Source organism: Lepidochelys kempii, chromosome 7, assembly GCF_965140265.1.
Source record: "Lepidochelys kempii isolate rLepKem1 chromosome 7, rLepKem1.hap2, whole genome shotgun sequence".
NCBI classification, from domain to species: domain Eukaryota; kingdom Metazoa; phylum Chordata; order Testudines; family Cheloniidae; genus Lepidochelys; species Lepidochelys kempii.
In genome coordinates, this window is record NC_133262.1 from 73,004,702 (window position 1) to 73,022,101 (window position 17,400).

The 17,400-nt window shown below is 41.9% G+C and overlaps 2 protein-coding genes across 4 annotated transcripts in view; one reads left to right on the top strand and one right to left on the bottom strand.

The window, feature by feature from the left end:
• Positions 1-15,252, top strand: part of MMRN2 (multimerin 2) — a 45,446-nt gene extending 30,194 nt beyond the window's left edge. The window contains exons 4-7 of the mRNA XM_073353333.1: positions 4,210-4,281; positions 6,424-6,588; positions 8,737-10,674; positions 13,895-15,252. Coding sequence (XP_073209434.1) covers positions 4,210-4,281; positions 6,424-6,588; positions 8,737-10,674; positions 13,895-14,277 — 2,558 coding nt within the window. The 3' untranslated portion in view covers positions 14,278-15,252. The remainder of the gene's footprint in view (positions 1-4,209; positions 4,282-6,423; positions 6,589-8,736; positions 10,675-13,894) is intronic.
• Positions 1-17,400, bottom strand: part of BMPR1A (bone morphogenetic protein receptor type 1A) — a 197,659-nt gene that overhangs the window by 1,505 nt on the left and 178,754 nt on the right. For all 3 annotated transcript variants that reach the window (XM_073353347.1, XM_073353344.1, XM_073353346.1), the window contains one exon: positions 13,827-13,924. In XM_073353347.1, the coding sequence (XP_073209448.1) occupies positions 13,827-13,924 (98 nt within the window). The remainder of the gene's footprint in view (positions 1-13,826; positions 13,925-17,400) is intronic.

Consider the following 17,400-nt stretch of genomic DNA (forward strand, 5'->3'; position numbering starts at 1 on the left):
TTGCACAACAGTATTATGGCTATGTGACAAAGGTCCTCCTCTGCCTTGGTGCGTCCTGCATTTTTTTTTTTTTTTTTGGCGGATATGCTTGCCTCAGAGGTTCATGGCAGCCCTCAGTCTGGCCACTTCTGCTAGAGGCTCAAACCTGCCATTTACTCAGCTAACCGCATCACTGGCCAGCATGGGGGAAACAGAGAACAATCCCTGCAGTCTCTGTGTCCCACCTAGTGGGTCGGGGACAGGCCAGATCCCTTTCCAAATTAGACCTTCCCTTCTGGTGCTTCTCACAGACCAGGTCAACTCGTCCTGTGTCCGATCAGGAGTTGTGGGGGTGGGGGGAACCCGGGCCCACCCTCTACACCGGGTTCCAGCCCAGGGCCCTGTGGATAGCAGCTGTCTACAATGTCTCCTGTATCAGCTGCATGACAGCTACAACTCCCTGGGCTACTTCCCCATGGTCTTCCCCCAGCACCTTCTTTATCCTCACTGCAGGATCTTCCTCCTGAAGCCTGGTCATGCTTGAACTCTTCACTCCTCCAGCAGCACACCTTCTCACTCCCTGCTCCTTGCGCACCCCTGCCACTAACTGATGGGAGGTCCTTTTTAAACCAGGTGTCCTGATTAGCCTGCCTGGCATAATTGATTCTAGTAAGTTCTTAATTGGTTCCAGGTGTCTTAATTAGCTTGTCTGTCTTAATTGGTTCTAGCAGGTTCTTGACTCCTCTAGGGCAGCCCCTGCTCTGGTCACGCAGGGAACAGAAAACTCTTCATCCAGTGGCCAGTATATTTGCCTTCTACCAGACTCCTGTACCCCACTGGTCTGGGTCTGTCAGATATCCCTCCCCCCTGCTCAACACCAAGGGGTTGGGAAGCTTGGGATGCCAGACAGTGCACATGTGACAAGCCATCAGCGTTGCTGTGATGGCTCCCTGCTCCGTGTTGCACATGGAACTGGAAAGGTTGGAGGGATAAGAACCACCTGGTCACCCTTGCGTGCTTCTCCTTATTCCGCTGCATCCATTGAAGAGGGGCATGGTCGGTCACGAGGACAAATCTGCCCCCAAGTAGGTAGTAGCGCAATGTTTCCATGGCCCATTTTACAGCAAGGCACTCTCTCTCCACCACTGCATATTTTTGTTCCCTTGGAAGGAGTTTCCTACTGAGGTAGAGAATTGAGTGTTCCTCCTCCCTGACCATCTGTGGTAGGACAGCCCGCAACCCTACTTCTGATGCATCCATCTGCAGGATAAATTCCTTGGTGAAATCTGGGGCTATCAGTATGGGGTTACTGCAGAGGGCAGTCCGTAGGTCTGTGAATGCTCTCTCTGCTGCGTCAGACCATCTCACCAGATCAGGTCCACGGGCCTTCACTAGGTCTGTCAGAGGGCTTGCCCTTGTGGGAAAGTGTGGGATAAATAGTCGGTAATACTCCACCACACCTAGGAATGCCCGGACTTGTTTCTTGCGACTTGGTCGGGGCCAATTTTGGATGGCCTCTAACTTATTCAGTTGGGTTTTACCAGACCTTTTCCCACAATGTAGCCAAAATATTTGGCCCCTGTAAACCCTATGGCGCGCTTGGCAGGGTTTGCTGTAAGGCCAGCTCTCCTGAAGGTATCGAGGACTGCTTCCACCTTCTCTAGGTGGGTTTCCCAGTCTGGGGTATGAATGACCACATCATCCAGTGGCACCTTAGAGACTAACCAATTTATCTGAGCATAAGCTTTTGTGAGCTACAGCTCACTTCATCGGATGCATATTTCCACAGTATGCATCCGATGAAGTGAGCTGTAGCTCACGAAAGCTTATGCTCAAATAAATTGGTTAGTCTCTAAGGTGCCACAAGTACTCCTTTTCTTTTTGTGAATACAGACTAACACGGCTGTTACTCTGAAACACATCATCCAGGTAGGCAGCAGCATAATGATTCTGGGGGCGTAATAGCTTGTCCTCGAGGTGCTGGAAGGTAGCTGGGGCCCCATGTAGTCCAAAAGGAAGGACAGTATATTGGAAAAGACTTTCTGGTGTAGAGAACGCAGTCTTTTCTTTTGCTTCTTCAGCAAGGGGAATCTGCCAGTACCCCTTTGTCAAGTACCGGGCATTGCCCATACAGTCTACTAGTTTATCTATGCAAGGTATGGGGTACGCATTGAACTGGGATACTTCGTTTAGCCGCTGGAAGTCATTGCAAAACCTTGTGGTGCCATCAGGTTTGGGCACTAACATGATTGGGCTGGACCACTGACTGTGGGATTCTTCACTGATCCCCAACTCCAGCATTTTTTTTACTTCTGCTTTTATTTCCTCTCTTTTGGCTACTGGCACCTGGTAGGGCCTCATTGTTATTCTGACCCCAGGGTTCGTGACGATGTGGTGATATGTCTCAGTTGTTCGACCCAGTTTTGTCGAGAACACATCTTGGTTCCAGAAGATCATCTCAGACACCTCATTCTTCTGGTCTGGCGTTAAAGCGGGAGACGCCCTCACCTGTTCGAAGGGTTTCTTTTCTTGGGGTAGGTCTTTTCAGACAGTTGCGGATGCCTTTTTTTTTTTTTTCTAAACACCCTCCTTCTTCTGTCACGTGGTGCACCAGATCCCACTTCTGGCACCAGTGTGACAAAGTTCCTCCTCTGCCTTGGTGGATCCTGCTTTTTTTTTTTTTGGCAGATTTGCTTGCCTCAGAGATTCACGGCAGCTCTCAGTTTGGCCATTTCTGCTAGAGGCTCAAACCTGCCGTTCACTCAGCTAACCTCATCACTGGCCAGCATGGGGGAAACGGAAAACAATCCCTGCAGTCTCTGTGTCCCACCTAGTGGGTCGGGGACAGGCCAGATCCCTTTCCAAATTAGACCTTCCCTTCTGGTGTTTCTCACAGACCAGGTCAACTCCTCCTGTGTCTGATCAGGAGTTGGGGGGGTGGGGGGAACCCGGGTCCGCCCTCTACACCGGGTTCCAGCCCAGGGCCCTGTGGATAGCAGCTGTCTACAGTATCCCCTGTATCAGCTGCATGACAGCTACAACTCCCTGGGCTACTTCCCCATGGCGTTCCCCCAGCACCTTCTTTATCCTCACTGCAGGATCTTCCTCCTGAAGCCTGATCACACTTGTACTCCTCAGTCCTCCAGCAGCATGCCTTCTCACTTCCTGCTCCTTGCATGTCCCCTTCCCCAACTAACTGATGAGAGGTCCTTTTTAAACCAGGATTCCTGATTAGCCTGCCTGGCATAATTGATTCTAGTAAGTTCTTAATTGGCTTCAGGTGTCTTAATTAGCTTGCCTGTCTTAATTGGTTCTAGCAGGTTCCTGATTCCTCTAGGAGAACCCCTGCTCTGGTCACTCAGGCAACAGAAAACTATTCATCAGTAGCCAGTATATTTGCCTTTTACCAGACTCCTGTACCCCACTGGTCTGGGTCTGTCACAGCTGATAGCAACACTGTGCAGGGATTTTTAGTTAACTGTAGTCATAAAAAGGAATTTGCAGAGATTTGGTGGAAGCCACAAAAATACTAGTAATTTGTAGGGATTTAAACATTTTAAATATATGTAGAACACACAGACATTCCCTCCAAAACTGTTAAAATGTATAAGGCAGGTCCAATTTTCAACCTAAGCTTTTGAACTAAATGTTAACCGTGTACAGTCCTTCCTAGCTCATTTCTTAAAGGTCAATAAATCATGAATAGAATAGATCCACTGAGGTTTTATTATTATTTAAGCAATGCTATAAGCTTGTGGCACTGTAAAATAGGTAACTGTTCCAGTCCAGGAAAAGATTCACTGCCCTGAGGAACTTGTAATCCAAAGGTCTGACCTTGGAGTCTTCATTCATATGGGTGTGGTTGGGATGGGATTTAAATGTACAAGCAATTAAAAAGCAATACAGACTGACGTGTGATATTACAAAGATGAGTGCAGTAACTGGGCAAGTAGGTAGACAGAATAGTTTAATATCTGGAATGCTTCATGGTAGAGGTGGAATTTAATTAACACAGAAAACAAGGGGCAGATCCTTAACATGTAAATTGACAAAGCTTCATTGCCTTTAACAGTGCTGTCATAATTTACACCAGCTGAAGGTCAGCTTCTATATGTATAAAATGAAAAGAGATCCTTTCTGTTTTGAGTAGTTGACTTGTGTGAAACAACTTACAGAAGGGGGAAAACAGGCTGTGCCATTAATATGCAATTTATCAAATCTCAATTGCAGATCCCAATTTTGTTCCACTGCCAGCTAATCATACAGAAGGACTGGAAGATGGAGAAGCATTCTCAAGCAAAAGTATGTTCCTGAACTTAACTCACTGCTTCACTTCATCTCTTTAATCTCATAAAAACAGATGTATACAATGAGAGGAAGGACTTTTCAGCAGCTGTATACATGCTCTGTGTGGACAATAGCTGTCTATATAGTGAATTTGCTTGCTTTGGGAAAGCCTTTCCCCTTCAGTTGGTGAGAATTCTTTAAGTGTATACATCTTGTTTGTGTTAACCCTGTATAACATTTCTACAAATGATCATGGAAGAAGAGATCGTTTGTTCAGTATAAGATGCTCCCCGACCCTTCAGTGTAAGGGAATCCCTTTTTGTGAGCCTGTAAGTTTGACACAGGATCCTGCCAAGCTTGAGACAAAGTGACCCAGATTTTCAAAATTGGGTACCCCGTTAGACACCTTTGCCAATAGGTAGGCACCTAAATAAGTAGCCTGCTTTTTTAAAATGTACTGAACACCAGGCAGCTCCCATAGACTTTGGTGCTGTACAAATCATAGAATATCAGGGTTGGAAGGGACCTCAGGAGGTCATCTAGTCCAACCCCCTGCTCAAAGCAGGACCAATCCCCAATTTTTGCCCCAGATCCCAAATGGCCCCCTCAAGGATTGAACTCACAACCCTGGGTTTAGCAGGCCAATGCTCAAACCATTGAGCTATCCCTCCTACATACCTGTCCTGAAGTGCTAACGGTCTTTTTGGTCTCTGGCTGCCCTAGACTGACTTGTAATACAAGAATACCCAGGGAAATTAAAGTAACCATTCTACAACTTTGTATCAAATGAGATGAGATTACCAACTAATACAAACAGTTAATTCTTTCACTGTTTTGGGGATTTTAACATGAAATTGCTCATCCTCCAAGGTGAATTCTACCATTGTCAAGAAGTGGAAACCTATCGCTCAGAATACTTATCAGAAAAACAACCCATCAAAATGGTATTTTAGTCATTAATAAAAGAGACCTGCCCAAGGCTCTGTTGGCATTACTATGGACTTAGTGCTGTAGAGCCCTACCTCAGTACTCTGTCCTGTCAGTCTGACCACATGTACTGGTTCCTTGTGCCTCTGGGAAATGGTGCAGTTTTTAAGTGCTATTAAATATCTCCTAACAGCTAGCTTTAGGGCAATGTTACAGCCTTGGAAGGCACTGTCCTCTCTCCGACACTGAGCTCAGCTTGCATAAATAGCTGCTGCAAGGAGAGTTGAGAGTATAAAATATTTTTAATGAAGGTGAAGTCAAATAGAGCTGGATTGAAAATATTTTCTCCCCTCCCATGAAAATTTTCACGATTTAAAAAAAGTTCCTGTTCTGCAGTGGGATGAAACAAAGACCTTTTGATATTTTTTGGGAAAAAACCTCCCCACTCCCATCCTTGAATAGCCAGTAGCCTGATGGTTAGGGTTCTAAGCTAGGATGTGGAAGACCCAGGTTCAAATCCTGGCCAAGCAGCTCTTCTATTCTCTTCCCCCCGCCCTCCAGTTTTGACCAGAAATTCTATCTTGGACCTGAGAAACATTCCCAATTAAAAACTGTTTTTTGTCAAAAAATTCCCAACCAGCTCTCCAATTATGTGTGATTTGTAGGTAGACCAACTTTGCTTTCCTTTTAGAGTACATCTGGCACTGCAGTTAAGTGGTGTGATTCCCAGCTTGGATAGACATACATACGCTATCCCTGCTTGAACTAGTATGTTAAAATAGCAGCATGGCTGTGATAGCATGGGTACCTAGATTGAGCTGCTGCCTGTGAAGCTGTGGCCATACTGTTATTTTAGTGTGCTAGCTTGACCATATACATCTTCCTGAGCTGGGAATCACATCGTCCAGCTGCAGTGTAGTTGTAACCTTAGGCAACTGACTTGAAAGCTCTTATTCTGCAAGAGATGCTTATGGTGTGGCGGAGGGCTGTCATTATAATACGCCCATTGAAATAACTGGGACTACACGTTTACGTGAGCTTATATGTCATGTCCCCAAAAGCCTTTTGTTTATAGAGTCACTGGAAGACTCAAGGATGAATTAAATCTTTACTCAGTGAGTAAGGAATACAGGAGTTGGTACAGAGCCTGCACCCGGTTAGGGTGCACTTTTCACACTGTTGATTGCTGGATATTGTGTGGCTGATCACTTTCTTTCATTTTGCAATTAGTGTTGACATCACTGCAGGCAAAAGAAATGATGAAAACTATTCAGCATCATAAGGGACTTCTGGAAGATCTTCAGAATGATATTCATCAGTCAGCCGGAGATTTACAGAATCTACTTGAAAACAACATTACCACCATGACGTTAAAACTGAACCTGAGTAAATCTGGTGAGAGGATTGGCACAGATACATCAGTGTTCAAGCTGGCATTGTAGATTCATATATACCAGAAAGAAAATCTAAAAACTAGAACCTGGTATTCTGTAGGGCTTTACTTCAATTTTTAGGGTGTATCTGCACTCCAGAGATATGACTGCAGCATGTGGAGACATACTTGTGTTAGCTTTGATTGAACTATCTCAAACTATAGCAGTGAAGTTTTGGCGGCACAGACTAGATGCTTGAGTACAGACCCAATGTCCCGGGCAGGTTTGTCCACAGTTTCATTGCTAATGGTACTTGTGCTAGTTAGATCAAAGGTCACTAAAAAGGTATACTATATATCTATATATAAAGGTATATCTACATATGCTGCAATCACACCTCTGATTAAAAAATGGACTTGCTTAGAGTGAGCCAAATCCAAATATGGGGTAAATGAGAGCAATTCCCCTGGAAGTCGCTGAGTCAAATTACCCTGTGACAAATTGGGGTGTAAAGTGGGTGTAAACCATAGCATAGTTTAAATTGAATTTATTTGGCATAACTTAATGTAATTTACATGCCACAATGGCTGAAGAATGAGTATCAGGAAAAGCAATTCACTGTGTAAGAGAAAGCAGGATCCTTACATTTACTTGTTAATTTCTTTTCCCGTTGTGCCCTTCACCTTCCTCCCTTTACTGTGTAAGTTTTTGCACAGCCATTGCACACACATTATACTGAATTCAAGATTGGTGGAAGTTACATAAGAGTGAGTGTCTGAATTCTCCAAACCAGCCTGTACTCCATACTTACTTTTCACTGCTGAATTTGGCCTACTAGTGAACCATGGGTTCTGAGAACCTGGTTCCTTAATGAGAAAGGATCAGTGTTTGAGTTGGTTACCATCAAGTACAGAGAAGATATCACATACCGTTATAGGTAACTTTGCAGATGCTGCCTAGGCCCAGTGTAATATTTAAGTTTGAGTATCCCTTTGTGTTTGTTATTAAAGTCATTTTAGGTTATTCTGTCCCTAAATTTTCAGATTTCAGTGTATTGTATAATTTTGTATTTGATATAGTTGCATGGTAAGTATCAGAGGGGAAGGCATTATGGAATTGTGGGATACACATAGTAACTTGTGGGGGCATTGCTAAAATGGCCAGTTGAGAAATTATCATCATAAATTCAGAGTTAACATGCTTCTTAGATGAACAGGGGCACTTCACACTTCTCAGAGCTATTGTTTCAAAGTGGCTGCAGGCTCAGAAAGACAACACTGTATTGACTTATGCTCAGTTTAAATGAGAAGATTATTTTTCCAACCATAAGTAAGGCTATGTTTTAGTCACAGGTATTTTTAGTAAAAGTCATGGGCAGTAAACAAAAATTCACGGTCCGTGACCTGTCCATGACTTGTACTATATACCCCTAACTAAAACTAGGGTGCTCTCGGGTAGGGGTTAGCCAGGGGTGCTGCGAATGCTCTGAGGGGGAGGGTGGTCAGGGACTCCCACTTGGTACTGGGGGTCAGGATTGGTAGGGCAAGCAAGCTCCCTACCCAGGTCCACATGGTTCCCCGGAAGCACTGACATGTCCCTCGACTCCTAGGTGGAGGCACAGCCAGGGGGATCCGCACACTGCCCCCACCCCAAGTGGGACATGGTGCCACTTTCAGGGAGCCCCCCGACATAAGTGCCATGCATAACCCTCACCCCAAGCTCCTGCCCCAGCCCTGAGCCCCCTCCTACTCCCAAAATCCTGCTGCTGCGGGGGGAAGGGTGGGACACTGGCCCAAGACTGCCCCTGCAGTGGTCAGTGCAGCTGGCCATGGGGCTGCCTGAGCTGCTTCCAGTCAGCTGCACTAGCCACTGCAAAAGTCGTGGAGGTCTGAGAAAGTCACAGAATCCTTGACCTCTGTGACAGACTCACAGCCTTAGATATAAGTATTACAAGCTTAATTCTCTTTTAAAGGAAAGTTTAGATTTTGGGGGAATATTGTGGCAGTCACCACAGAAAAACACTTAGCCAGTGACCTGGAGGTACTTGTCCAAATCTGGTCCCAGCCTGGAAAGGTTTATTTTCCCAAAATGTCATTTAAATTTTCCCTTTTAGTTTTATAGGAATATTTTTCTTAGATTGTGTGTTGTACAATTTAATTCTGTGTTACAGAACTGCCTGAAAGGCTCCTTCAGCAAATGTTGTTTCCCCATGTGGAGAGTTTCCTGAGGGAACATTTTAACCCAATGTGGGCAAGCTTCAATAAAAGCTTACAGAACCTCTCCAGCATGGTAAGAAACTTGTCCAAGGATGTGGAGGCCAACAAAAAAAGCATAGAGAAATTCCAAGAAAGCACTGTGCCCAAGAAGGAATTCCAGGAGCTAGGAACTAAGTTTGAATCAAAAGTTCAAGAAAATGTAGTGAGAATGGACCAGCTGAAAAGCGAAATAGGCAATCATCTACACATGCAGCAGACTATCATTCACTATAATCTCACCATGATCAAGGCAGATACTGATATGAAGCTCAAGAGGTATCATAAGATACAGCAGTCCCATTTATTAGCTTTGAATAGTAGCATGACAGACATGAAACAAGAAAAAGAAAACCTTGAAGATGAACTTGAGACTTTGAACAGAAACTTAACAGAACTCTCTTTATATTGTGGCAACAAAGATGAAGCTACCTGGCTATCCATCAGGCAACTCAATGAGACCCTGATAGGGCATGCAAAGCAGCTTAAAGAACTGTACATGGAGTCAGATGTGGCCTTTGAGGATATTACTGTTTTAGATAAATGGGTTAAGGATTTAAAAGCCAGGTCAAAACATGAATCAGAGGAGTTTAGAGTAGCCTTAATGGAGAAATCACTTATTATTGAAGAGAACAAAGAATCTCTGCAAAGACAGATATTGGAGCTGAACTATACCCTCTCAAATCTTCAAGAAAGCCACTGGGATCTATTGAAGTACATGAGAGAGTGCAATTGTGAGAAAATATCTTCTGACATTGACATACTGGAAGAAGATCAAAAGAATATCACCCATTCCCTAGAGAATATCCAGCTAAACTTAAAGGAAGTGCAACACCTAGAGACGTCTTCCAAGGATCTCTTGAGGAGTGAAATTGAAGAGCTGTCCACGGCTATTCATTCTATCCATCAGTCTCTTGGTTATCAACAAGACCAAAGCAGACAACTGATGAACAGCATGTCTCATCTTAAATCACAGATTAAGATTTTGTCAGAAGATATTGGCTTCCTGAAGAAGAAAGATGAGGAAATTCACGGCCACATCAAGTATCTCAATAGTTCTTTCAATTCTCTTTTGGAAGATGCAATGCGGCATGAAACAGCACTAGAGGCCTTGTTGGGAGCAGAAATTATGGAGGTCTTGTCTGAAGAAAACCCTAACACCTTAATATCATCAGTAGCTCAACTGCAAGAAGCTCTCAGACACACCTCAGATAAACTCAAAGAGCAAAATGTGACTTTAGAATCCCTTACAAAAAGATTTAATTTCCTGGAGATGGGTCGTGAGAGTAACCACGATATTCAGAATGTCCCTGAACATCCCGAACATAAAAAGCAAACAAAACACACTCTGGAGGAAGTCAGGAGCCCACACAGCAATGTAGAACATATGGAGCCTAACCATGAGGCTTCCAGGGATGACAGTGTGGATAATCCAGCATATAATGATATCATGACTCTAAAAAAAGAGATCAAACATCTAAGTATGGACATTAAGAGGCATCAGTCATGGAGAGGTGATAACAATAACTGCTGCAATCATACTGTAGTAAATCTAGTGGAACCACTCAGCATTTCAGTGCAGATTCTGAAGGCAGATTTAGCAAACACCAAACAGAGTTTTGAGGACCATCTACAGATTTTTCAAAAACTATTTGGAAGGAGTGAAGAATTAGTTGCCTCAAACATAAGTCTGGACATTACAAAGATTCAGTCAATGATGACCAAAAAGATGAGGAGGCAGCAAAAAGGTCATGAGAAGCAAAAAAGGAGAGACAAGAAACAGACTGCTGAGAACAGAGAACACATGCAAACTATAAATGGAAGAAATAAACTAGTGGCTGAGCTTTTGGAAAAAGGTACGTTCTCCCCCTCCCCATGCTGTAGCTTGTTTCTGAGCCTCACAGCACACTTCAGGTGCATGGTATATATAGTGTGGGAGCTGGTCAGTGTCTCAATACAATCCAAGATTTGACATTGCATTTGGCTCCTTGGCTGGTATAAAGTCAGTGGCTGGTATGAAGTGGCTGGTATAAAGTCAGTGGAGTTACAGATTTACAACAGCTGGGTAACTGGCCCTTAACATTTTAAAAGCTCCATGTTTTGCTTGCAATTGCTGATGATTACTTAAATTTTTTTTTGTTCTGAGTCAGGATGAGGCTGCTGGGTCTCCAAGCATTGGCTCAGTCTCCATCATTATTTGAGTTTGGGAGGAACAGAAAGGGCCAAATCCTGTTCATCTTGCTAACAGGGACAGGCACATTAACTTAATTGGGTAACTTGAGTAAGCAAAGTGGAAAAGCTTGGGTCCAAAGGAAGCATATGTTTAATATGCTGTACTTTATGTGTTTTAATTTCATACCTCTAGTTGATTCACCAAAACTTCCCTGTTTCTCCCCATGTAGACAAGCTCTGAATGGGACCTAAGATTCTTGTCACTTAAAATGTGTTGTTTACTGACTGCTTTTGGCACTGATTCTGTAAGTTCCTTTCTATCATGCCTCACTGCAGTGCCCTCTGCTGGTAAGAAGAATTTCTTTATAGATTCATAGACTGAGCCCAGAAGGGACCATTTCTGATAATTTAGTCTAACCTTTTGCATAGCATAGACCATAGAATTTTGCCCAGTAGTGCCTGAATCAAGACCAGAAACTTTTGATTGAGCTAGAGTATATCTTTTAAAAAGACATCCAAATCTTGATGGAGAGTCCGTCAGATCCCTAGGTAAATTATTCTAATGATTAATTACCCTCACTGTTAAAAATGTGTACCTTATTTCCAGTCTGAATTCGGCTTCCATCTATTTAATCTTGTTATTCCTTTATCTGCTAAACTAAAGATCACCATCAGAAATCTTTTCCCTGTTTATGTAGTCAGACCATCTTCAAGTCATTTCTTAAACTTCTTTTTGATAAACTACAGAGATTGTACTTCTGAAGTCTTTTACCGCAAAGCACGTTTTCCAGACCTCAGATTATTCTTGTGTCTTTTCTGAATATTTTTCAATTTTTTAAAACATCCTTTTTAAAGTGTGGACACCAGAACTGGAGACTGTATTCCAGAAATGGTCTCACCACTGCCATATACAAAGGTAATACAAACTCCCTGCTTTAATTTGATAATCTTTTACAAGAAAAGACTTAAAATAAGGCACTGCTTTAAGATGTATGGTTTGGCATTATTTTATCTAGAATTATGGAAACACCTATTGCATGTATATAGAATCACAGAAGATTAGGGTTGGAAGAGACCTCAGGAAGTCATCTAGTCCAACCCCCTGCTCAAAGCAGGGCCAATCCCAACTAAATCATCTCAGCCAGGGCTTTGTCAAGCCGGGTCTTAAAAACCTCTAAGGACGGAGATTCCACCACCTCCCTAGGTAACGCATTCCAGTGCTTCACCACCCTCCTAGTGAAATAGCTTTTCCTCATATCCAATCTAGGCCTCCCCCACTGCGACTTGAGACCATTGCTTCTTGTTTTGTCATCTGCCACCACTGAACAGCCTAGCTCCATCCTCTTTGGAACCCCCCTTCAGGTAGTTGAAGGCTGCTATTAAATCCCCCCCACTCTTCTCTTCTGCAGATTAAATAAGTCGAGTTCCCTCAGCCGCTCCTCATAAGACATGTGCCCCAGTCCCCAATCATTTTCATTGCCCTCTGCTGGACTCCAATTTGTCCACATCCTTTCTGCAGTGGGGGGCCCAAAACTGGACACAATACTCCAGATGTGGCCTCACCAGTGCCAAATAGAGGGGAATAATCACTTCCGTCGATCTGCTGGCAATGCTCCTACTAATGCAACCCAATACGCTGTTAGCTTTCTTGGCAACAAGGGCACATATCCAGCTTCTCGTCCACTGTAATCCCCAGGTCCTTTTCTTCAGAACTGCCACTTAGCCAGTTGGTCCCCAGCCTGTAGCAACACATGGGATTCTTCCATCTTAAGTGCAGGACTCTGCACTTGTCCTTGTTGAACCTCATCAGATTTCTTTTAGCCCAATCCTCCAATTTCTCTAGGTCACTCTGGACCCTATCCCTACCCTCCAGCATATCTACCTCTCACCCAAGCTTAGTTGCACTCTCCGCAAGTTCGTGGATGACATCCATCCCATCATCCAGATCATTAATGAAGATGTTGAACAAAACCAGCCCCAGGACCAACCCCTGGGGCACTCCGCTTGATGCTGGGTGCCAACTAGACATCAAGCCGTTGATCACTACCTGATGATCTAGCCAGCTTTCTATCCACCTTATAGTCCATTCATCCAATCCATACTTTTTAAACTTGCTGGCAAGAATACTGTGGGAGACTGTATCAAAAGCTTTGCTAAAGTCAAGATATATTATGTCCACCGCTTTCCCCATGTCCACAGAGTCAGTTATCTCATTATAGAAGGCAATCAGGTTGGTCAGGCATAACTTGCCCTTGGTGAATCCATGCTGACTGTTCCTGGTCTCCCCCATGAACTCTGGTCTTTTTATGTACTTCTACTCTATACCATACAGATTAACAGATTTCATGGGGGAGACCAGCATTTCTCTTGCTCTTGTAGCTAGATCGGCTCAGCAATGCTGATGGTAGCAAAAATCTAGTTATTTGTTTTACAGTAACACCTAGAAGCCTCAACCAAGATTGGGGCCTTACTGTGCCAGGCATTGTATAAACACACAATGAGCACACAGTTGAAACAGAGACAAAGAGTAGGAGTGGAAGCAGAGGTGCAGAGAGGTAAAGTGACTTGCCGAAAGTTTCACAGCAGAGCCAAGAATAGAACCTAGGTCTTGTGACCCACTAGTCCAGTGCCCTACCCACTAGAACATGGTGCCTCATTAAATCAAACGGAGATGATTCCTAAGACCTAAAGGAAGCAGATATAGATATAATACTGTTGAGCCATTTTGATTCCCATTGTGAGCACAATCTTATTTTAAATATTTACATTTAATACGGTAAGTTAACACAAATATATATGTGGCAATCATAATTACAAGCTTTATTCCACTACCTACCTGTGGGGAGCTAGCACAGAAAGAGTTGCTGTATTGTTAAAACTGTTCCTCTCCCTGTGTTGTTCTAGATTCATCAGTGGCATTCTACGTTGGATTCTCTGAAGAATGGGATGAAATAAAAGCATTGAGATTTAATGAAACATACCTTAATTATGGTAACAGCTATTTCCCCGAACAGGGCTACTTCAAAGCACCTCAAAATGGTGTCTATATGTTTGTCATCAATGTGAAGTTTAGTGCAGGACCTGCACTAGGCCAGCTGGTTTTTAGCCATGGGAACAGAATGACTCTGTCAAGTACTCAGGAGTCAACTGGAAGCTCTGAGACCACTTTTGCTATGGCAGAGCTGAAGAAGGAGGAGAGAGTGTGGTTTGAACTGCTGCAGGGCTCTATAGTGAAACGTAGCCCACCTGGAACAACCATGGGTGGATTTCTAATATTTAAAACTTGAAGTGTGCCATTGTTCATTAGTCAACATTTTTCCACAGATACAGTGGACCATCAATTACTGCCTGATCTGTGATTTGTGTGCATGTAAATTCTGTTGCGTGTGTTTAACATAGCACTCTTAGATTTACCAGCACGTTCCTTTCTAGACATATTTGGTTTTTGATTACTTAAAGCATCACATAGAATTCAGAGAAATGGAATTTTATTAAGTTTCTTCTGTGTGATAAATGTCTCATGCTCTATCTCCCCTCATAGACATGATAGCAGGGCCACCTCCTCCCTCCCCACTGAATAACCTCCCACTGGCAGCTCTAGCAATTAATTAGGCTGAAAAGCCATATTAATAAAGAATATTGCTTTAGCTATTTTTGATGCAGTTTAACATCTGTAGATGATAATCCCAAAACATCTAGCCTGCCTGCTCTCTGCAGACCACTAGTGACCTAGTGATAGTTTGTGAACCACCGAACCCAATTCAGCAAAGTGCTTAAGCATATACTTAACTTTAAGAATGTGAAGAGTCCCAGTTAATGCAATGGGATGCCTCCTGTGCTTCAAGTTACACACACAAGTAAATCTTTACAGCCTTAGATAGGCACTGCTGTCTCAGTTTTCTAGGCACTTGGTCATGATCTAACTGAATTGTAAAGCTAATTTTAATGTGATGCTATCAAACTGATATAGGCCCAAATTTCTGTTTTAGTGGAAAAAAACAGGTTAAGTGATATATTGACAGTAATAAAATGTCAACGAAACATTTTTTTTAAATTTAAAATCATGCTTCTGCAGCGTTTGCAACCGAAAAGTTCCAGCACTCTGCTAATGGTACACAACAAAAAGTTAAACTGACTAATCTATTGTCATTAGCTCACTTGAATGGAATGCAAAAGGTAAGTTAGAGTTGAGGGAAATTCTGAGATTTCAAAATTTGGTTTCATCCTGTATTGGGATGAAAAGTCAAATCTCTGATTTTTACATATACTACTTCATTTTGATAAGGTCAAAATGTTTTGGCTTTTACATTATAAATATAATATATAAATCAAAATGATGAAATTGAAGTGCAACATTTCAAACTTATAAAAACAAAATGTTTAAAAAATTCTGACAAAATGGATACATCCCCCTCAAAACACAGATTTAGTCAAATCAGCATTTTCCGATGGTAAACTGTTCCATTGGAAAAATTTTGACCAGCTCTAGTTGTGAGCATTAAACTAAAGAATTACTAAAAACATGTATTGCTCTTCAAACCTTAATTTTATAGCTGACTGTGCCCTTTGCAGTGAAGATTGGATGTACCAGTTCGTAACATGTAGAATAATCACATGAAAGCATTCCTTTGCACCATTGCCTCTGCATGTTTCTTGGAATACGGCAAACCAGAAAGTTAGCAGTTTTAACTGTTTATAAATTAACTCACTGGTGGGATTGTAAACATCTCTCTGTTCTGCGGTCTCCAATACACTGAAGACTGAAAATACACCATTTATTCTGCACCTTTGACAAGTAACGTAATCTCATTTTTGTGCACAATACTGCTTGAATATTTTGAGCTGGGGGGAGGAAAGAGTACAAGAAAACCAAGATGGGGTGTGAAAGTGCAAAGGGAGACAAAAGCATCAGTGACAGGGCTGGTATCTTTTAGTTAGACCATAAAATCAGGTGACCCAGACACTTTTAATGAAGTAGATTCAAGTCTCCTTTCTATCCCACTCATCATCTCCAGCAGTGATATGGCTTAGAGAAACCAGGTAAAATCCCGGCCTCATTGAAGTCAATGGGAGCTTCGACAATGACTTCAGTTGAGTCACAATTTTACATGAGTTATTCAAAGTGTATTTGTCCACATGTACAATAAATTTTTCAGAGACATTATTGTCTATGATTGCCAAGCTTCACAGTGCCTGACATGCTTTTTAAAATTCTTAAGTATTAAAGCAAATTTTTGCTGACAGTAAAAAGTTTAATTATATTTAAGTTCTAAGGGTGGCCAAAAAACTTATACCAAAAATATAAGAGTTCTATACTATTATTGGCAAGGGATAATATTAGTAAGGGGATAAATTAATATTCTTTAGGTTATATCAGTTATGTCAACATTTTGCCAAAAGGAGTCTCAAAACTTTAAAATATAATACCAATATGTGGCCAAAAGGCCAAATACCATGGGGGAGAAGTTACAACTGATTAATCAAAACAAAATTAAAATAATTCATCAAAAATTCCACTGAAACACAGCCTCTTCATCCTGCCTTTCAATACTATTCACAAATAAAACACAATCTCACCCTAGCCAACATTAATGCCATGTGGTAAAACAGAACAGATTAAGTATCAACCACAGTACAATAGCTACAGCTCATTAAAAACCAAAGATATTGGCAACATATCTAGGCACTTTCCAGCACTACATTTCTATGATTCTATATTTCAAGGTACCATAAATATTAGCTGTTAAAAAGGACAATTCTATTTGAGATATAAACTGCTGCTCCTTGGACTGATGAAAATGTCCAGAGGGACTCAGTTTTAAGTATTATATCCCACTGGCCACTTTTGGAACCCATAGAACAAGAGTTTACTACTATAAACTTCACTCAAGTAAAAATAAAAAATTATAATTGGCTTTCTAATTAATATTATTTGTAGGGCTGTCAAACAATTACAAAAATTAATCGCGATTAATCGTGCTGTTAAACAATAGAATACCATTTATTTAAATATTTTTGAATGTTTTTTACATTTTCAAATATATTGATTTCAATTACAACACAGAATACAAAGTGTACAGTGCTCACTTTATATTTATTTTTGATTACAAATATTTGCACTGTAAAAAACAAAAGCAACAGTATTTTCAATTCACCTAATATAAGTACTTTAGTGCACTCTCTATCATAAAGAAAAGGAGTACATGTGGCGCCTTAGAGACTAACAAATTGAGTAGCTTACAAAAGCTCATGCTCAAATAAATTTGTTAGTCTCTAAGGTGCCACAAGTACTTCTTTTCTTTTTGCGAATACAGACTAACACGGCTGCTACTCTGAAACCTCTCTTTATCATGGAAGTTGAACTTACAAATGTAGAATTATGTACAAAAAATAACTACATTCAAAAATAA